General features: G+C 39.6%; 1 protein-coding gene across 3 annotated transcripts in view; it reads left to right on the top strand.

Moving 5' to 3' along the window:
• Window positions 1–23,332, top strand: part of nell2a (neural EGFL like 2a) — a 442,132-nt gene that overhangs the window by 222,674 nt on the left and 196,126 nt on the right. For all 3 annotated transcript variants that reach the window (XM_062035926.1, XM_062035927.1, XM_062035925.1), the window contains one exon: window positions 8,877–9,002. In XM_062035926.1, the coding sequence (XP_061891910.1) occupies window positions 8,877–9,002 (126 nt within the window). The remainder of the gene's footprint in view (window positions 1–8,876; window positions 9,003–23,332) is intronic.

The following is a 23,332-nucleotide window of genomic DNA, read 5'->3' on the forward strand; positions in this document are numbered from 1 at the left end:
ATAAAGCAAGTTCAGGCTGGTCACTCAATTTTTCTTATTGCTAAAATGAAGGAAGCTGGAAAATACCATTGTGTTTGACTTTTTGGAATTTATCTTGCACAAGATGAGTCCAAAGAACATACGGACATACATTTAGCCATTGAAATGATCAGAACCACCCTCCTAGAACATGTACGGCCCCGATCTACTAAGATCCAAAAAAGATTGATTCCTGGGCGCGGCCACCACTGCTGCTCACTGCTCCCCTCACCTCCCAGGGGGTGAACAAGGGGATGGGTCAAATGCAGAGGACAAATTTCACCACACCCAGTGTGTGTGTGACAATCATTGGTACTTTAACTTTAACTTTAAAACACGAGCTATATAGTGTGTGCAAAGTAAAAAATATTGCTGGGTGATTTACTAAAACTGCAGTGCAAAAGTGGTGTGACTCGCCCTATTTAAATGAGGATTTTGCACATGACATGTGCTAGCAGTTGGTGGTTGTCCTTTTTGTTTTGATTTTAAAAATGATGTAGGATTTTGCGCGGGTGACGTACAGCAGCTTTGCTGTCGGCATTAATCCACGCAAAGACAAAGTGCGTTCAAAGTCACCTTGTGGTTTTAGGGGAAGTGCTTTTCACTGGCAAGCTCTGCGCAATTAATTCACTGAGTCATGTGACCTAAGGCCTTGTCTACACTAAGTCATTTAACCCCTTAAACGCATAATTATTTAGCCTAAGCCCCGTTTCAGCCACACTAAACCATTGTTTAAGGTCCCCCTCCTCTGACTAATTTTCACACGGGTAAGTCAGCCGTGTAATTCTTGAATCTCAGGCTCTTCGCTTTGTATGGACTCATTGATCGTTTACAAAGTGAGTTCGGAGAGGAAGGGGGCGTGGTTGCGGGAGCAGGCAGCATACACCTTCCCCTTCGAGATGTTATTGTAGCGTCCCGGAAGAGTTAGTGCTGCAAGGAGTTCTGGGTATTTGTTCTGTTGTGTTTATGTTGTGTTATGGTGCAGATGTTCTCCCGAAATGTGTTTGTCATTCTTGTTTGGTGTGGGTTCACAGTGTGGCGCATATTTGTAACAGTGTTAAAGTTGTTTATACGGCCACCCTCAGTGTGACCTGTATGGCTGTTGACCAAGTATGCCTTGCTGTCACTTACGTGTGTCTGCAGAAACCACATACAACATGTGACTGTTAGTATGGGGAAAAAGCGGACCCGACGACAGGTTGTAGAGGCAGTTCCATCACGGCACCCCCTCAATATTGTTGTCCGAGTGAAAATCTATAGAAATTCAGGAGAATAGTTGCCCCGGGAGATTTTCGGGAGGTCGCGTTGCGCCAGCGGATGCAGGGGTGCGGGGGTCTTAAACGGTGGCATTGTTGTGTGTGGACACGGATAAGGTTAGGTGGGATTTACCCTGGATAACCTTAGTGTAAACGGGGCCTAAGAGTAAATGGCAAGGAGCCACACAAGTCCTATGATTGGGAATATGCATATATTCTTGCCACGAAACACATCTAGGACACACTCTATTAGTGCATACAGTTCATTACCTTGTTAACATTTCATAAATTTTTCTCCAGGTCCATCGGCCATAAAAACATCAATACTAAATTATCGATATCAGTCAATATAAAAAACTTATATTGTGATAATTTTCAGCCATATCGCCCAGCCCTATGAAAAAGTCTATCAAATTCACTTTTCATGAGACGATGAATAAAGCTTTTATTTCAGGAGTGTCCGAAATTACAATTAAACCATCATATAAATGCAAAAAATGTGAAAAAAAAATTTAAACGTTGATACTAGGGACGGCGTGGCGAAGTTGGTAGAGTGGCTGTGCCAGCAATCGGAGTGTTGCTGGTTACTGGGGTTCATTTCCCACCTTCTACCTTCCTAGTCACGTCCGTTGTGTCCTTGGGCAAGACACTTCACCCTTTGCCTCTGATGGCTGCTGGTTAGCGCCTTGCATGGCAGCTCCCTCCATCAGTGTGTAAATGTGTGTGTGAATGGGTAAATGTGGAAATACTGTCAAAGCGCTTTGAGTACCTTGAAGGTAGAAAAGCGCTATACAAGTACAACCCATTAATCATTTATCATTTATACTGGTAATACTACTGTAAAAGTGGAACTGCAATTTTTGGGGAATTTTGCCTATCGTTTAAATCAATATGAAAGACATGACGATGGATGTACTTTTTTAATGCATTCTGAATATTAGACAAATGCAATCAAAACTCCGCTTACAATGTAGCCTACGGTAGCCGCTCCAATCTGCCTATAACTTAGACGTAGACTTCCTTTTTATTGTCATTCAAATTTGAACTTTACAGTACAGATGAGAACGAAATTTCGTTGCATTAGCTCATGGTAGTGCAGGATAAAAAAAGCAATAAGGTGCATATATAAATAAATAAATAGATTAATGTACAGATAAATATATTGCACTTTTGCATATGCATCCAGGTTTATGGATGTATGTTATATTGTCTTTATATTCCAGCCAGTTAATCCATTTTTGGGGGGAATTGAGGGGATTATTATGATGCGTTCAAGAGTCTTACGGCCTGAGGGAAGAAGCTGTTACAGAACCTGGAGGTTCTGCTTCGGAGGTTGCAGAACCTCTTTCTAGAGTCCAGCAGTGAAAACCGTCCTTGGTGGGGGTGGGAGGAGTCTTTGCAGATTTTCTGAGCCCTGGTCAGGCAGCGGCTTTTTGCGATCTCCTGGATAGGAGGAAGAGGAGTCCTGATTATCTCTTCCGCCGTCCTCACCACTCTCTGGAGAGACTTCCAGTCTGAGGCATTGCAGGCTACAGTCCAGACAGAGATGCAGTTGGACAGTAGGCTCTCTATAGTGCCTCTGTAGAATGTGCTGAGAATGGGGGGAGGGAGCTGTGCTCTTTTCATCCGACGCAAAAAGTGCATGCGCTGCTGAGCTCTTTTTACAAGAGCTCCGGTGTGTAGGGACCAGGTCATATTGTCAGTTATCTGCACCCCCAGGAACTTGGTGCTGCTTACCATCTCTACTGCTGTGCCGTTGATGAAGAGTGGAGCGTGGCTGGACTGGTGCTTCCTGAAGTCAACGATGATCATCTTGGTCTTGTCGACGTTCAGGACCAGGTTGTTGGTTCTGTACCAGTCAACCAGATGTTTCACCTCCTCCCTGTAGTCCATGTCATTGTTGTTACGGATGAGGCCCACTACTGTTCTGTCGTCCGCAAAGTTCAAAATGTGGTTGGTAGTGGACCTGGCGCAGCAGTCATGAGTCATCAAGGTGAACAGCAGCGGACTCAGGACGCAGCCCTGGGGGGAGCCGGTGCTCAGGGAGATGGCACTGGAGGTGTTGTCGCCCACTCTCACAGATTGGGGTCTGTCTGTGAGGAAGTCAAGCAGCCAGTTGCATAGGGGGGTATAGCACCCCTCAAAAAACATCCAAACACCTCCATTCGGGTTTTATTTACATGATGTAAGTTTATATGTCATGTAGTAACATTTATAATAACATTTAATATTTACGTATTTTAGTCATTTAAGCTTAGGCGGCACATTAATTTAAAAAACTCATCACATTTGCTTTTTTGTCAACATCACTGATTACTACTCACTGCAGACTTTATAAAAGCCAACAAACATAACAAAACATCACTTACTGTGCAATGTCTGCTGTCATTAGGATGCCGACTGCTGGGATGTTCATTTATTCTCATTAAGTGAAGAATGTCTCATATTCCTTGCGAAGAAAAGAGGGGTGGACCCAAGCGTCTTTTCATGTCGTTCTCGCCATTTCCGGGTTTAAATTGACTATGAAAGTGTCCCAACTTGTCGGAATACGTACTACCGAATGTCCCAAGGAGACACTATCATTTTCCTACACATTCCTGCATTATGCTCCAATGTTGTGGAACATGCAACACACGGCTATAATCTGTAAAGAAGTGTGATCTAAACAACATAACCTATTTTTATGCCACAGGCAGGCGCCTTGCTTGGGCCAAAAAGATCCAGAAGCAAGAAATTATTGTCGCAAGTTTTTTTTATATAGGAGATATAGCGGGCATCAAAATAAATCAATTGAATTCAATCAGCCCCTTAAAGGGAAACTGCACTTTTTATGGAATGTTGCCTATCGTTCACAATCATTATGAGAGACATGCCGATTGAAGTTATTTTTTAGTTTTTTGCATTCTAAATCTTGAATAACTGCAATCAAAAGTGTGCTTACAATTAAGCTAATAGGAGCCGCGCAATTCCGCCTATAAAGCCCTTAAAAAACATCCAAACACCTCCATTAGGGTTTTATATACATGACGTAAGTACAAACGTTTGTATATACCATATTTTCCGGACCATAAGGCGCACCTAAAATCTTTTTTTTTTCTCAAAACTCGACAGTGCGCCTTGTAGCCCGGTGCGCCTAATGTAAGGAATACGTTTGGTTGAGCTTACCCACCTGGAAGCTATTTTATTTGGTACATGGTATAATGATAAGTGTGACCAGTAGATGGCAGTCAAACATAAGATATACGTGTAGACTGCACTATGATGGGTCTCAAGTAAACAACACCAACATTTTAAATGTTCCATTGAAAATATATAACATTACACACGGCACTCAAAAATCTATCAAAATGTTTTGGTACGACTTTGGTAAGCTATGAAGCCGCACCGCTTGAAGGATTGTCTGCGCATTAAACATGCGAGTATTATTATGGTGTGTGTATAAGGTAAGAGATATTATCTGGCGTTTTGTTTCGCAATATTATGCAAAATAATTTTTTCTTACCTTCTGGTACCCGCTGATCTGTATTTGGGATCTGCATGAGTCCTGAAAAATTGCGCGCATCTGCCATAGTCAATATGCGTCTTCTTTTTCTCTATCTTCTTGTTATGTGACATTCATCCTCCGCTGTTGGCATTTCTAATATAAAGTAGTGTAAAGTCCTTACATCTGTCAGTAAACTCGCCATGAAAGCGCTAGTGAGTTTACATGATTCACCCATGGAACTTTAGTTACTGTATTAGAGTTCCGGTCGGATGTTTTTTCACGGGAAACATTTCCGGTGTTGTTGTTTCCGGATGAGGAGATGCTGCTCTCTTATTGATTGAAGTAAAGTCTGAATGTCATTAAAATAGTTAGCTCCATCTTTTGACACTTCTTCCACTCCCGTCCTTGCACGCTACACTGCTACAACAAAGATGACGGGGAGAAGATGCTGCCGAAGGTGAGGCACGTAAATAAGACCGCCCACAAAACGGCGCATCCGGAAGCGACTGTCAGAAAGCGACTTAAAGATGATCTGTAAAACATCATCTATGCAACATTTTGACCCAAGAACCAACATCACATGTTATGTATTATAGACCACAAGGAAGTGTTTTACATTTAGGAAAAAAATAAATAATATGACTTCTTTAATGCGCCCTATAATCTGGTGCGCCTAATATATGAAAAAAGATCAAAAATAGACTGTCAGAAAAATTTTAAATTATCAAAAAACTTTCCGTTCTCTGAGTTCCCAGTGAACAGACGAAAGCTGTCTTTGTTGCACCAAGCCAAAGGCTTGGAAAATTCCGCTGTGTATGATGGGAGGAGACGGGAGGGGTTATCTATTGTCATCCGAGACCTGCCCAAGCTCGATCCAGGACCAGTCCAAGCCCGAGGCATCTTTTTCTTTTGTGTTAATGTGACCGAAAACAATGGCTGTTTACATACCCCCCATTCCTGTAGAAACAGCTGTTGTTATGTAAACAGGGAAAGTCCAAATAAAAAAAGGTGGCGTAAAATCTTTCGCCAGAGCGTGGTGGAAGACTGTGCAGAGAGTACAGTCGACGCGTCTCTCCTCAAATCGAGCCTAATTGAATCTTGTCTCTGTTTAATTCCTTGCTTCTTGTCTTGTTTAATAGATGTCATCAGTGTTTGAACCTGACATAGACCATTCATCGGCAGTGCGCACCATAATCCGGTGCACTCTACGGTCCGGAAAATATGGTAGCTTAAAGGCCTACTGAAAGCCACTACTACCGACCACGCAGTCTGATAGTTTATATATCAATGATGAAATCTTAACATTGCAACACATGCCAATACGGCCGGGTTAACTTATAAAGTGACATTTTAAAATTCCCGGGAAATATCCGGCTGAAACATCGCGGTATGATGATGTATGCGCGTGACTAAGTCCGAGTAACGGAAGTTATGGTACCCCCGTAGAATCCTATACAAAAAGCTCTGTTTTCATTTCATAATTCCACAGTATTCTGGACATCTTTTGCAATTTTTTTAATGAACAATGAAGGCTGCAAAGAAGACAGTTGTAGATGGGATCAGTGTATTAGCAGCGGACTACAGCAACACAACCAGGAGGACTTTGTTGGAGCGCTAGCCGTGCTAGCCGCGCTAGCCGCCGACCTCACCTTGACTTCCTACGTCTCTGGGCCGCCAAACGCATCGGGTGAAGTCCTTCGTCCTTCTGCCGATCGCTGGAACGCAGGTGAGCACGGGTGTTGATGAGCAAATGAGGGCTGGCTGGCGTAGGTGGAGAGCTAATGTTTTTAGCATAGCTCTGTGCAGTCCGGTTGCTAAGTTAGCTTCAATGGCGTCGTTAGCACAGCATTGTTAACCTTCGCCAGCCTGGAAAGCATTAACCGTGTATTTACATGTCCACGGTTTAATAGTATTGTTGATTTTCTATCTATCCTTCCAGTCAGGGGTTTATTTCTTTTGTTTCTATATGCAGTTAAAGCAAGATGCTATCACGTTAGCTCGTAGATAAAGCATTTTGCCGATGTATTGTCGTGGAGATAAAAGGCACTGAATGTCCATTTCGCGTTCTCGACTCTCATTTTCAAGAGGATATAGTATCCGAGGTGGTTTAAAATACAAATCTGTGATCTACAATAGAAAAAGGAGAGTGTGGAATCCAATGAGCCAGCTTGTACCTAAGTTACGGTCAGAGCGAAAAAAGATACGTCCATCGCTGCCTCTCAAGTCATTCACTGTAACGTTCCTCATCTACGAATCTTTCATCCTCGCTCAAATTAATGGGGTAATCATCACTTTCTCGGTCCGAATCTCTCTCGCTCCATTGTAAACAATGGGGAATTGTGAGGAATACTAGCTCCTGTGACGTCACGCTACTTCCGGTACAGGCAAGGCTTTTTTTTATCAGCGAGCAAAAGTTGCGAACTTTATCGTCGATTTTCTCTACTAAATCCTTTCAGCAAAAATATGGCAATATCGCGAAATGATCAAGTATGACACATAGAATGGATCTGCTATTCCCGTTTAAATAAAACAAAATCATTTCAGTAGGCCTTTAAGTCCAAATGATCCATGTGTCTGTGCAAGTACTCAAAATCATTAGTAGCACCACCACAGGCTTCTGTTTATTGAAAACAGTCTGGAAAAGGGTGTAATGTCTTTCTGCTTAGTTAAAGGTGACAAAATAAAGTAGAAGTTAAATCAATAAACAGCCTTGAACTTAAGGTTTCGGCCTCATATACTATTGATGGGAATGAAGATATGTGAACTGAAAGTCTTAGCGAGGTTGCGATCCGCCACTCAATATTTGGATTCATTCTCAGTCAGTTGACAGGCCCATGTGTAATGTGATTAGCGCTGTGTTGAATGTAATAGTGCAACAAAGCAGGAATAACCCTTGCTATCTGGGCTCTTATGTTTTCTGCACCTTATGCTTGGAATATGTTGCAAAGGCACTGGGAATTGACTGAGTTGAGATTGTTGAATAACTTCAAAGCACGAAAGGTTACTCTGACATAACTCGGTGTTCTACCTGCTGCTGCCTCTTAAGCAGGAGGACTCGCTTGGAAAAAAATGGTCTTAATCTCAATGGGGATTTTTTCCTGGTTTATCCATCCATCCATCCATCCATCCATCTTCTTCCGCTTATCCGAGGTCGGGTCGTGGGGGCAGCAGCCTAAGCAGGGAAGCCCAGACTTCCCTCTCCCCAGCCACTTCGTCCAGCTCCTCCCGGGGGATCCTGAGGCGTTCCCAGGCCAGCCGGGAGACATAGTCTTCCCAACGTGTCCTGGGTCTTCCCCGTGGCCTCCTACCGGTCGGACGTGCCCGAAACACCTCCCTCGGGAGGCGTTCGGGTGGCATCCTGACCAGATGCCCGAACCACCTCATCTGGACCCTCTCGATGTGGAGGAGCAGTGGCTTTAGTTTGAGCTCCTACCGGATGACAGAGCTTATCACCCTATCTCTAAGGGGGAGCCCCGCCACCTGGCGGAGAAAACTCATTTCGGCCGCTTATACCTGTGATCTTGTCCTTTCGGGCATAACCCAAAGCTCATGACCATAGGTGAGGATGGGAACGTAGATCGACCGGTAAATTGAGAGCTTTGCCTTCCGGCTCAGCTCCTTCTTCACCACAACGGATCGATACAGCGTCCGCATTACTGAAGACGCCGCACCGATCCGCCTGTCGATCTCACGATCCACTCTTCCCTCACTCGTGAACAAGACTCTGAGGTACTTGAACTCCTCCACTTGGGGCAAGGTCTCCTCCCCAACCCGGAGATGGCACTCCACCCTTTTCCGGGCGAGAACCATGGACTCAGACTTGGAGGTACTGATTCCCATCCCAGTCGCTTCACACTCGGCTGCAAACCAATCAAGTGAGAGCTGAAGATCTTGGCCAGATGAAGCCATCAGGACCACATTATCTGCAAAAAGCAGAGACCTAATCCTGCAGCCACCAAACTAGATACCCTCAACGCCCTGACTGCGCCTAGAAATGATGTCCATAAAAGTTATGAACAGAATCCTGGTTTAATAAGAGCTAATCATGATAATATTAATAAATAATTAGAGGAATACCATCCATGGCTCAGCAAGTCTCTTATTTCTTTGCCCTTTAGATATCGATGAGTGCGCAGAGGGGAAGCACTACTGCAGGGAGAACACCATGTGTGTTAACACCCCCGGCTCCTTCATGTGCATCTGCCATACAGGCTACATCCGGATCGATGACTACTCCTGCACAGGTGAGTTGCCTAATGGCAGCGCTGGAAAGTCATTACGAGACCTCTCTTGTCAATTTATTTTGCTGCAAAAAAGCGCGTTTTCTTACGAGTGAAGCAAGCTTTTACCACAAACCAAAAAGCTTAAGGTGTTTACAGCTCGTACTAGAAGAAACAGAAGGTTGGTCCAGTGACATTTGTCAACTAGGATTTGACAAATACCCAGGTCAGAAATTGAATTGGCTGAAATCATGGGTATCCCTGCACCATATAAATGATATTACCTTGAGCAACACCATGAATTTCCAGAATAACAAAAGCTTTAATTGAGCTATAACTATCTATCACTCATCTAACATCTTTGATAATCAGCATGATTTTGTACTTTTTTTATTAATATCCTGAAGTTTAGCATATTAAACCATTTTAACATCATTAAACATACATTTAAAAAACATACTACATTTTTAACCAGGACCAGGTAAGGTTGTCCCAATACCAATATTTTGGTACTTGTACCAAAATGTATTTCGATACTTTTCTAAATAAAGGGTACCACAAAAAATGGCATTATTGGCTTTATTTTTTTACAAAAAAATCTTACGGTACATTAAACATATGTTTATTATTGCAATCAAAGAACAATTTTGTCCTTAAATAAAATAGTGAACATACAAGACAACTTGTCTTTTAGTAGTAAGTAAACAAACAAAGGCTCCTAATTAGTCTGCTGACGTATGCAGTAACATATTGTGTCATTTATCATTCTATTATTGTGTTGAAATTATGAGGGACAAACTGTAAAAATGGATTATTAATCCACTTATTCATTTACTGTTAATATCTGGTTATTTTCTGTTTTAACATGTTCCATCTACACTTCTGTTAAAATGTAATAATCACGTATTCTTCTCGTGTTTGATACTTTACATTAGTTTCGGATGATAGCACAAATTTAGGTATCGGTCCGATACCAAGTAGTTACAGGATCATACATTGGTCATATTCAAAATCCTCATGGGTCCAGGGACGTATTTTCTGAGTTTATAAACATAGTATGAACTTTTAAAAAACTAAAAAAGATTTTGTCATGCTAACAAATATCAATGTAATCATAGTATCGACTAGATACGCTCTTGTACTTGGTATCATTACATTGGATGTCAGGTGTAGATCCACCCATGGTGTTTGTTTACATTGTGACGCAGGTGATCTATTGTATCCTCCTACGGTGTCTAGTGAAGCATGTTTAGCTATTCCTCGTCCTGCAGTGATAATGGTACTTTTTAGAAACATACTTTATTTGTCGCCAAGGAGACAAGGATTAGTGATGTAGAAGTAGCTAAAACACTGCAGACTGCGGATGGATGTTAGCCGCTAACTAGCTAGCCATGTCTTAAAGCACCTCTTCCTGAGGAAGTTTCAGTGTTATAACTTCACCTTTATCTTTAGTTTTTAAGCCAAAATGCGTCCATTCTCCCTTTTCTGTCTGCTTGTAAGTACTCCGAACATGCCGAACATGCTCCTCTGCTCGTAAAACCAGCAATGTCACGGCGTGATGACAGCGTGCTGTCATTGCCTGTTTAAAAATTTTTAAAAAAATAAAAAAATGGTGGGGGGACCGGTACATTTTAGAGGCGGTATAGTACCAATTATGATTCATTAGTATCGCGGTACTTTACCAGTACCGGTATACCGTACAACCCTACTCTGCGGTTAATTCAGTTGAGATGCTCAATGTAGCATTTAGCACAATACTTCATTTAAAATGTTTGCCTTTAAGTTGACGTGAAATCCATGAAGAGTCCTTAATCAGCAGTATGGTTTCCCCCTTTGTAAATCCTGTCACTCTTTAGACACAAGTGTCTTTGGTTTGCTCCAAACTGTAGTTGTTAAGGCCCTCCAGTTGCCCATATAAAGACACAAAATGCTCCCCTTGTCGCCTATAAAAATTTGAATGGAGGGTTGTGTGTGCAGACAAAAGGGAAACCAGTTCTTCGCGAAGAAGCACTCAATTCAAAGCTGAAGGAATTGACTGCACATTGATTCGTTTTCAGAAACGTCTTGCAACCTTTTTCTTTCATTTGCACCTTTGGCTTAAAAAAGTCTGGCTTGTAGCGTGGAAGCTGGGAGGAAAATAGATTGTTTTCAAGTGTCTGGTCATGTCGTGTCTTGTGTGGAGTGTGTGTACAGTCTTCATCTGGTGTGTGAAAATACACTTTGTGTGTGTGTGAGGAGAGAAAGTGACTGAGAACTTGTGATGGAGGCGGATGACCCATTTGTCCCTGATTAAAACTGAAGGAAAAAAATCCAGTTTAATAAAACACAATCTCAAACTAAGTAGATTGCTTTTATGATTCACAGCATATGTCCTATTTGGAGACATATTTCTAAATATTTTACATGAATTTTTGTATTTGTTTGTGTAAGCCAGGGTTCGGCAACCCAAAATGTTGAAAGAGCCAAATTGGACCAAAAATACCAAAAAATAATTTGTCTGGAGCCGCCAAAAATTAAAAGCCTTTTATAAGTGTCATAATGAAGGCAACACATGATGTAAGTGTCTATACTAGCTATATTAACCTACTATCAAAATGACTTTAAAAGTCTTATATAAGTGTTATATTGAAGACAGCACATGATGTAAGTGTCTATATTAGCTATATTAGCCTACTATCAAAATGACTTTAAAAAAGTCTTATATAAGTGTCATAATGAAGGCAACACATGATGTAAGTGTCTATATTAGCAGTGTTTCCCACACATTCATTTATTTGTGGCGGCCCGCCACGAAAGAATTACGTCCGCCACAAATAATAAAAATAAAAAAAAAGTTTTTGTTTTTTTGTTTTTTTTTTGTCCTGTCCAGCTTCTCAGGCAAATCATATAGTTGATGTAGATGCCCATATAGGCTGTTCAGATTTACTTTACAAAAGAGAAGTGTAGGATACTTCTCTTGTTGCCTTATTTGTATTTGACCACAACTGTTTTCTGTTTATTTGTTACTGACTGTGGCAGTACACCTCTGCCTCTGTTTCACTTTATGTTGCTGGTAAATAATATGGTTGTAGTAGTAGGCTAAACTAAATTATTTAGTATGCACTAATTAAAGGGGCAGAGCTTTAAGAGACATTTATTTTTATATTTTACAAGATATATTTTTTGTAAGAACCACAATTAATAAATATATTTCAGTGTATAACTTATTGTTCAAATCTGTATATAAATATGTACATAAAGTGTTGTAATTATATTGTAAAATGGATGGATGGACGGTCGTTTAAAACAAAACTGTTATTATTAATTAGTAAGTATACATTTTTTGAGCCTTTTTAGAGAAAATCATATCATTGTAGTAAATTATGCAAATTACTCGATGATGTCATGGTGACCACGCCCATAGCCACGCCCCCACCGCCACAGGTATCCTGGCAGTTTATGGGAAACACTGATTAGCTATATTAGCCTACTATCAAAATGACTTTAAGTCTTATATAAGTGTTATAATGAAGACAACACATGATGCAAGTGTCTATGTTAGCTATATTAACCTACTATCAAAATGACTTTAAAAGTCTTATGTAAGTGTTATATTGAAGACAGCACATGATGTAAGTGTCTATATTAGCTATATTAGCCTACTATCAAAATGACTTTAAAAAAGTCTTATATAAGTGTTATAATGAAGGCAACACATGATGTAAGTGTCTATATTAGCTATATTAGCCTACTATCAAAATGACTTTAAAAGTCTTATATAATTGTTATAATGAAGAAAACACATGATGTAAGTGTCTATATTAGCCTACTATCAAAATGACTTTAAAAGTCTTATATACACTATATTGCCAAAAGTATTTGGCCACCTGCCTTTACTCACACATGAACTTAAAGTGCCATCCCATGGAATTGTGCAAAATGTTTTGGTATCCTGGAACTAAGGGGCCAAGCCCAACTCCTGGAAAAACAACCCCACACCATAATTCCTCCTCCACCAAATTTCCCACTCGGCACAATGCGGTCCGAAATGTAGCGTTCTCCTGGGAACCTCCAAACCCAGACTGGTCCATCAGATTGCCAGATGGAAAAGCGTGATTCATCAGTCCAGAGAAGGCGTCTCCACTGCTCTAGAGTCCAATGGCGACGTGCTTTACACCTCTCAGTTGACCATTTGTCTAATGCAGTGATTCTCAAACTGCGTACCACTAGTGTTACACCATAGAATCACTTAAATAAGTAATAATTGTTTTATTTTCTGAAATTCAAACAGTCTTACTGTTCAAACTATTTGTAATGTTACAGAGGCCAAAACAATTAAATATACTTGTTAAATAAAACATCTGCCTTGTTTTTAATGAATACTTAGGCTTACTATGCTACTGTATTTTAATGTTGGTCATTATGGTGGTACTTAATGAATACTTAGGTCTACTACACTACTGTATTTGAATGTTGTCATTATGGTGGTACTTAATGAATACTTAGGTCTACTACACTACAGTAGATAGATAGATAGATAGATAGATAGATAGATAGATAGATAGATAGATAGATAGATAGATAGATAGATAGATAGATAGATAGATAGATAGATAGATAGATAGATAGATAGATAGATAGATAGATAGATAGATAGTACTTTATTGTCTCCTGAAGGAATCAATAAAGTACTATCTATCCATCTATTACATTTTCCTGAGGGAACTCTCCTGAAGGAATCAATAAAGTACTATCTAATCTAATCTATCTACTGTATTTGAATTTTGTCATTATGTTGTGTTTAATGAATAATTAGGTCTACTACACTACTGTATTTAAATGTTGTCATTATGGTGGTACTTAATGAATACTTAGGTCTACTACACTACTGTATTTTAATGTTGGTCATTATGGTGGTACTTAATAAATACTTAGGTCTACTACACTACTGTATTTTAATGTTGGTCATTATGGTGGTACTTAATGTATACTTAGGTCTACTACACTACTGTATTTTAATGTTGGTCATTATGGTGGTACTTAATGAATACTTAGGTCTACTACACTACTGTATTTTAATGTTGGTCATTATGGTGGTACTTAATGTATACTTAGGTCTACTACACTACTGTATTTTAATGTCATTATGGTGGTACTTAATGAATGCTTAGGTCTACTACAAACTTGTATTTTAATGTTGTCACTTTGGTGGTACTTAATGAATACTTAGGTCTACTACACTACTGTATTTTAATGTTGGTCATTATGGTGGTACTTAATGAATACTTAGGTCTACTACACTACTGTATTTTAATGTTGGTCATTATGGTGGTACTTAATGAATACTTAGGTCTACTACACTACTGTATTTTAATGTTGGTCATTATGGTGGTACTTGATGAATACTTAGGTCTACTACACTACTGTATTTTAATGTTGGTCATTATGGTGGTACTTAATGAATACTTAGGTCTACTACACTACTGTATTTTAATGTTGGTCATTATGGTGGTACTTAATGAATACTTAGGTCTACTACACTACTGTATTTTAATGTTGGTCATTATGGTGGTACTTAATGAATACTTAGGTCTACTACACTACTGTATTTAAATTCCGTCATTATGGTGGTACTTAATGAATACTTAGGTCTACTACACTACTGTATTTTAATGTTGGTCATTATGGTGGTACTTGATGAATACTTAGGTCTAATACACTACTGTATTTTAATGTTGGTCATTATGGTGGTACTTAATGAATACTTTGGTCTACTACACTACTGTATTTTAATGTTGGTCATTATGGTGGTACTTAATGAATACTTAGGTCTACTACACTACTGTATTTTAATGTTGTCATTATGTTGGTACTTAATGAATACTTAGGTCTACTACACTACAGTCGATAGATAGATAGATAGATAGATAGATGGATGGATAGTACTTTATTGTCTCCTGAAGGAATCAATAAAGTACTATCTAATCTAATCTATCTACTGTATTTGAATTTTGTCATTATGTTGTGTTTAATTAATAATTAGGTCTACTACACTACTATATTTAAATGTTGTCATTATGGTGGTACTTAATGAATACTTAGGTCTGCTACACTACTGTATTTAAATGTTGTCATTATGGTGGTACTTAATGAATACTTAGGTCTACTACACTACTGTATTTTAATGTTGGTCATTATGGTGGTACTTAATGTATACTTAGGTCTACTACACTACTGTATTTTAATGTTGGTCATTATGGTGGTACTTAATGAATACTTAGGTCTACTACACTACTGTATTTTAATGTTGGTCATTATGGTGGTACTTAATGTATACTTAGGTCTACTACACTACTGTATTTTAATGTCATTATGGTGGTACTTAATGAATGCTTAGGTCTACTACAAACTTGTATTTTAATGTTGTCACTTTGGTGGCACTTAATGAATACTTAGGTCTACTACACTACTGTATTTTAATGTTGTCATTATGGTGGTACTTAATGAATACTTAGGTCTAATACACTACTGTATTTTGATGCTGTCATTATGGTGGTACTTAATGAATACTTAGGTCTACTACACTACTGTATTTTAATGTTGTCATTATGGTGGTACTTAATGAATACTTAGGTCTACTACACTACTGTATTTTAATGTTGGTCATTATGGTGGTACTTGAGGAATACTTAGGTCTACTACACTACTGTATTTTAATGTTGTCATTATGGTGGTACTTGAGGAATACTTAGGTCTACTACACTACTGTATTTTAATGTTGTCATTATGTTGGTACTTAATGAATACTTAGGTCTACTACACTACTGTATTTTAATGTTGGTCATTATGGTGGTACTTAATGAATACTTAGGTCTACTACACTACTGTATTTTAATGTTGTCATTATGTTGGTACTTAATGAATACTTAGGTCTACTACACTACTGTATTTTAATGTTGTCATTATGTTGGTACTTAATGAATACTTAGGTCTACTACACTACTGTATTTTAATGTTGTCAGTATGGTGGTACTTAATGAATACTTAGGTCTACTACACTACTGTATTTTAATGTTGGTCATTATGGTGGTACTTGATGAATACTTAGGTCTACTACACTACTGTATTTTAATGTCATTATGGTGGTACTTAATGAATGCTTAGGTCTACTACACTACTGTATTTTAATGTTGTCATTATGGTGGTACTTAATGAATACTTAGGTCTAATACACTACTGTATTTTAATGTTGTCATTATGGTGGTACTTAGTGAATACTTAGGTCTACTACACTTCTGTATTTTAATGTTGTCATTATGGTGGTACTTAATGAATACTTAGGTCTACTACACTACTGTATTTAAATTCTGTCATTATGGTGGTACTTAATGAATACTTAGGTCTACTACACTACTGTATTTTAATGTTGGTCATTATGGTGGTACTTGAGGAATACTTAGGTCTACTACACTACTGTATTTTAATGTTGTCATTATGGTGGTACTTGAGGAATACTTAGGTCTACTACACTACTGTATTTTAATGTTGTCATTATGTTGGTACTTAATGAATACTTAGGTCTACTACATTACTGTATTTTAATGTTGGTCATTATGGTGGTACTTAATGAATACTTAGGTCTACTACACTACTGTATTTTAATGTTGGTCATTATGGTGGTACTTAATGAATACTTAGGTCTACTACACAACTGTATTTTAATGTTGGTCATTATGGTGGTACTTGATGAATACTTAGGTCTACTACACTACTGTATTTTAATGTTGTCATTATGGTGGTACTTGAGGAATACTTAGGTCTACTACACTACTGTATTTTAATGTTGTCATTATGTTGGTACTTAATGAATACTTAGGTCTACTACACTACTGTATTTTAATGTTGTCATTATGTTGGTACTTAATGAATACTTAGGTCTACTACACTACTGTATTTTAATGTTGTCATTATGTTGGTACTTAATGAATACTTAGGTCTACTACACTACTGTATTTTAATGTTGTCATTATGTTGGTACTTAATGAATACTTAGGTCTACTACACTACTGTATTTTAATGTTGTCATTATGGTGGTACTTAATGAATACTTAGGTCTACTACACTACTGTATTTTAATGTTGTCATTATCCATCCAACCATTTTCTACCGCTTATTCCCTTCGGGGTCGCGGGGGGCGCTGGAGCCTATCTCAGCTACATTATGGTGGTACTTAATGAATACTTGGGTCTACTACACTACTGTATTTTAATGTTGTCATTATGGTGGTACTTAATGGATACTTAGTGAAGTGAAGTGAAGTGAATTACATTTATATAGCGCTTTTTTCTCAAGTGACTCAAAGCGCTTTACATTGTGAAACCCAATATCTAAGTTACATTTAAACCACTGTGGGGGGCACTGGGAGCAGGTGGGTAAAGTGTCTTGCCCAAGGACACAACGGCAGTGACTAGGATGGCGGAAGCGGGGATCGAACCTACAACCCTCAAGTTGCTGGCACGGCCGCTCTACCAATCGAGCTTAGGTCTACTACACTACTGTATTTTAATGTTGTCATTATGGTGGTACTTAATGAATACTTAGGTCTACTACACCAGTGGTCCCCAACCACCGGGCCACGGCCAGGTACCGGTCCGTGGATCGATTGGTACCGGGCCACGGCCGGGTACCGGTCCGTGGATCGATTGGTACCGGGCCGCACAAGAAATAAATAAATACATTTAAAAATTATTAATTTTTTTAAATGATTAAATCAACATAAAAACACAAGATACACTTACAATTAGTGCACCAACCCAGAAAACCTCCCTCCCCCATTTATACTCATTCACACTCATTCCACAAAAGGGTTGTTTCTTTCTGTTATTCATTTTCCTACATTATATATCAATATAGATCAATACAGTCTGCAGGGATACAGTCCGTAAGCACACATGATTGTATTTGTTTATGACAAAAAATAAAAAATAAATAAATAAAAAATACCATAACACCAAACCTTGATGATGTCTGTCTCACATGTGTCCTCCAGAGGATTTTGACCACAGTCCATAGTGGTGTTCTTCACTCCAATACTTCCAATACTACCCAAGCATTATAGTCCCACCTATTCCACTAATGCACACGGCAAAAGCATACATTCCGTTACACGAGCAGGGTTTGGTAAAGCATGTGATTCCTCCCGCCGGTTCAACAGGAACATAGCATTCATCCTAGCATCTGTAAACATGACATGTGCTGGCACTTGCTGCTTGTCCTTTTTTTTTCTGGTTTAAAAAATGATGTAGGATTTTGTGCGGGTGACGTACAGCAGCTTCGCTGTAGGCATTAATCCACGCAAAGACAAAGTGCGTTCAAAGTCACCTTGTGGTTTTAGGGGAAGTGCTATTCATTGGCAAGCTCTGCACAATTATTCACTGAGTCATGTGACCTAAAAGTTAATGGCAAGGAGCCACACAAGTCTTATGATTTGGAATGTGCATGTTTTCTTGCCATGAAACACATATAGGACACACTCTGTTAGTGCATGCGGTTCATTACCTGGTTAACATTTCATACATTTTTCTCCAGGTCCATAGGTCATAAAAACATCAATAATAAATTATCGATATCAGTCAATATAAAAAACTTATATTGTGATGCTTTTCAGCCATATCGCCCAGCCCTATGAAAAAGTCTATCAAATTCACTTTTCATGAGACGATGAATGAAGCTTTTATTTCAGGAGTGTCCAAAATTACAGTTAAACCATCATCTAAATGCAAAACATGAGAAAAAAGTTTAAACATTGATATTGGTAATACTACTGTAAAAGGGGGACTGCAATTTTTGGGGGATTTTGCCTATCATTCACAATCAATATGAAAGACATGACGATGGATGTATTTTTTTTAATGCATTCTTAATATTAAATAAATGCAATCAAAAGTCGGCTTACTATGGAGCCTACGGTAGCCGCTCCAATCTACTCTATAAAGCCCTTGAAAAACATCCAAACACCTCCATTAGGGTTTTGTTTACATGATGTAAGCATATACAGTCATGGCCAAAAGTTGACATACACTTGTAAAGAACATAATGTCATGGCTGTCTTGAGTTTACAATCATTTCTACAACTCTTATTTTTTTGTGATTGAGTGATTGGAGCACATACTTGTTGGTCACAAAAAACATTCATGAAGTTTGGTTCTTTAATGAATTTATTATGGGTCTACTGAAAATGTGACCAAATCTGCTGGGTCAAAAGTATACATACAGCAATGTTAATATTTGCTTACATGTCCCTTGGCAAGTTTCACTGCGATAAGGCACTTTTGGTAGCCATCCACAAGCTTCTGCTTGAATTTTTGACCACTCCTCTTGACAAAATTGGTGCAGTTCAGCTAAATTTGTTGGTTTTATGGGTTGTACTTGTATAGCGCTTTTCTACCTTCAAGGTACTCAAAGCGCTTTGACAGTATTTCCACATTTACACATTCACACACTGATGGCGGGAGCTGCCATGCAAGGCGCTAACCAGCAGCCATCAGAGGCAAAGGGTGAAGTGTCTTGCCCAAGGACACAACGGACGTGACTAGGAAGGTAGAAGGTGGGAATTGAACCCCAGTAACAGCCACTCTACCAACTTCGCCACGCCGCCCCGTTTTCTGACATGGACTTGTTTCTTCAGCATTGTCCACACGTTTAAGTCAGGACTTTTGGAAAGCCATTCTAAAACCTTAAATCTACCCTGATTTAGCCATTCCTTTACCACTGTTGAGGTGTGTTTGGGGTCATTGTCCTGTTGGAACACCCAACTGTGCCCAAGGCCCAACCTCCGGGCTGATGATTTTAGGTTGTCCTGAAGAATTTGGAGGTAATCCTCCATTTTCATTGTCCCATTTACTCTCTGTAAAGCACCAGTTCCATTGGCAGCAAAACAGGCCCAGAACACAATACTACCACCACCATGCTTGACAGTAGGAATGGCAGTAGGCAGTCCGATATTATCGGACATCTCTAATTGTGAACAATAGGCAAATCAAAAAAAAAAGTGCAGTTCCCCTTCAACAATAATACACTTTGTCACCTTCAACAAAATGCTGAGATGCAGGCTTAACTTAGTCCCCTTCTACACTAAGCCGGACAAGGTTATCCAGGGTAAATCCCACCTAACCTTATCCTTATCCACACAAACACAATGCCACCGTTTAAGATCCGATTAATCAAATCTTTAATGGACACGTGAAAGTAAACAATGTGATAAAGAACATTTTACATCAATCAATCTAGGGATCTAGATATCTGGTCAAGACATTCCTCACTCTTTTGCCTTCACCTTCATTGTCCATTCCTTTTTGGTGACTTTATATTAGGGCTGGGCGATATGGCCTCTTTTAATATCTCAATATTTTTAGGCCATGTCACGATACACGATATATATCTGGATATTTTGCCTTAGCCTTGAATGAACACTTGATGCATATAATCACAGCAGTATGATGATTCTATGTGTCTACATTAAAACATTCTTCTTCATACTGCATTAATATATGCTCATTTTAAACTTTCATGCAGAGAGGGAAATCACAACTAAGTCAATTGACCAAAAGTGTATTTATTAAACAGTTATTAAGCAGTGGCACAAACATTCATGTCATTTCAAAACAGAAAGTGCAAGATTGTCAGAGACATTTTAAAACAAGCTATTAGTGCACTTTTGTGCATGACGTCACCAAGTTGACATATCAAAACAACATTAAATTAAAGTGCACTTTCTGTACAGAACGCCACTACAATAGTTTAAAACAAATAAAGTGCACTTTTGTGCATGATGTCACACAAGATATTTCAATAACTGTCAAATAAAAATTAGCTGCATAATAGGTTCCTGCGGAGGTTATCTCCTTCTGTTGTTGACTATTTTTTTTCATACGGCGTTGATCTGGAAATAGTTGCTTCGGCATTTTGTTGGTGTGGCACCGGCCGGAGATGTTGACATGCGGAGTTTCAAGCACTCCTCATTCTCTAGCGGGTGACTTTTCAAATGATGCTACATTAGCAGTGCTGCTACTTTTTGTAGCAACGCTTTCGCTGCATAAATGTTGAACATATTCCCGCTTGAAGTCAAACCACCGCCGGACGATGGACCCCGTGCTGTTTTTCTTGGGAATTAATTCTTCCTCCATTTGTTACCCGATTTGCACCTTCTCTCTCTCGTATTACCACCCGCACCTCACCGTTAGCATGACGGCTAACGTTACCATGTTGCTACCTCTCTGCTCCGCGGGAGCGTGTGACGTTGCACACGTGACGTATGTAAGAAGGTGCGCTTGGATTACGTCTCTGTGAGAAGGAGAGACTAGAAAGAGTGGGGAACGCATGCAGTGTAATGCCTGCAGCTAAAAGCAACTGCGTGAGAACGTATACTCGAATATCGCGATATTGTCATTTTCTATATCACACAGAGACAAACCCGCGATATATCGAATATATCGATATATCGCCCAGCCCTACTTTATATACTCTGGACCTAGACGTTGAGTTCGAGACATCCATGGCGGACAATAACTGATACAGTCTGCTTTGCCAGTCCAAAAGCATTTGTTGTTTTCCGTAGTCTTCCCTTGTCAGCCAGGTAATACAAAGCACACGCTACCTTTTTTATCACATCCACCGGAGCCTGCATTCTCGTTGTCTCCCCTTCGACAAATGGACAAAGTTTTTTAGTAAGTAGCATCACAGCTGACCTGGACATTCGAAAGTTCTCTTGTCGTCTAAATTGTGTTGTATCCCAAATAGCTGCAATCGCGCGTTTCCTTCTCTTAAGGTATGTAAAGTATGTGTGATTTCCACAAGCGTCTGTACATGTAAAAAAAGAGAAACACAGGCATGTCTGGATGACTCGCCTCCATCTTTCCAGTGGTTAGCTCCGGTTGTTATGAAGCTGGCTGTGACGCGTTCTTTCTGACGTCACTTCCTCTCCGAACTCAGTTTGTAAATGATCAATGATTCCATACAAAGTTAAGAGCCAGAAATTCAAGAAATACACGGCACACTTATCAGTGTAAAAAATGATCCAAGGAGGGGGATCTTTAATGACGGGTTAGTGTGGCTGACACGGGGCTTAGGCTAAATAATTATTCGTTTAAGGAATTATCCAGCTTAGTGTAGACGTGGCCTTAGTAGCATATCTCCATGGCATTGCTTTGACCGTTACTAGAAAAAAAAAAATCAAAATGGCCAACACATCCTTTGATTTTTCAGTATGTGGCTTACGGTTGGAAAAGTTCACACACCCGTGCTCCAATTACAGCAAGCTGTGTGAACTCTATGGAACATTTTGAGCATTTACAAACGTTTCTAATGAGGTGAAATCAGACGACATCATTAAAGTGTGACTTGCAAATGTGAATTTACATCTCAGTCGTGGTTTAACAGCAAGGGTAGATGAGACTTCAGCAACACTTGAGAGACTTTGTCTGTCTGTGTTTGTCTATTTAGAATTGTTGGCTTTGATTTTGTGCAAAAGCCAGGATCACGCAGGCACAGAGTAAAATCCTTATTTAGTTAGCTCCTCTAAAACAACAAAATGTCACAACGAGTGGTAGATCCACCTCAATTCCTCGCCAGTTGTTCGCAGCTTGTGATGCTAAGGAGCTCCTGCCGGGCATAGCTGGCAACCTGCTCCCGTTCCTCTGTGGCTGTAATAAAAAATAAAAAAAAGCAATTTGCACCAGTACAAACAAACGTGACGAAGGTGGCTGAGTGGAGAGGTTGGCGGCATGTCGCTGGATGCCTGCAGACTTCCTGTAGCGCTCAATGTTTGAAGCCAAAAGCCTCCCATTTTACGCTCCTTCTGCGGCGCCCCCTGCTGGGTTTCGACGTCAATGATGATAATGGTGCAGCAGTCAAAGAGTTACAAAGGACACAGAAAGACTTATAGCAAGAAGTCAGCCAACAATTTCAAACGCTTTGCTTCCTCTGAATTCCTAAACATCAGTACTCGTACTGTCATTTTTGCCGAAGTGCTATCCTCACATTCTCGAAGGAGATTCAGGCCGTGTCCACACGAACGAAGGGCTGGACGATTGTGGCAAAAATAATAATTACGGTTATTTTGCCTCCATGGAAATGCCCCTCTATACCTCAAAGAACTACTCACCCCCAAATCCTCCACTCGACACCTCCGCTCCGGACAGGCTAACCTCCTCCAACCTCCGAGGACAAAGCTACGAACAATGGGAGACCGGGCTTCCTGATCCACCGCTCCCAGCCTGTGGAACGCTCTCCCTGACCACCTGAGGGAACCACAGACTGTGGATGCTTTTAAAAAAAGGCTTAGAAACCCTTCTTTTAAAAAAAGTCTTTTTTTAGAT

Source organism: Entelurus aequoreus, linkage group LG24, assembly GCF_033978785.1.
Source record: "Entelurus aequoreus isolate RoL-2023_Sb linkage group LG24, RoL_Eaeq_v1.1, whole genome shotgun sequence".
Lineage (NCBI taxonomy): Eukaryota > Metazoa > Chordata > Actinopteri > Syngnathiformes > Syngnathidae > Entelurus > Entelurus aequoreus.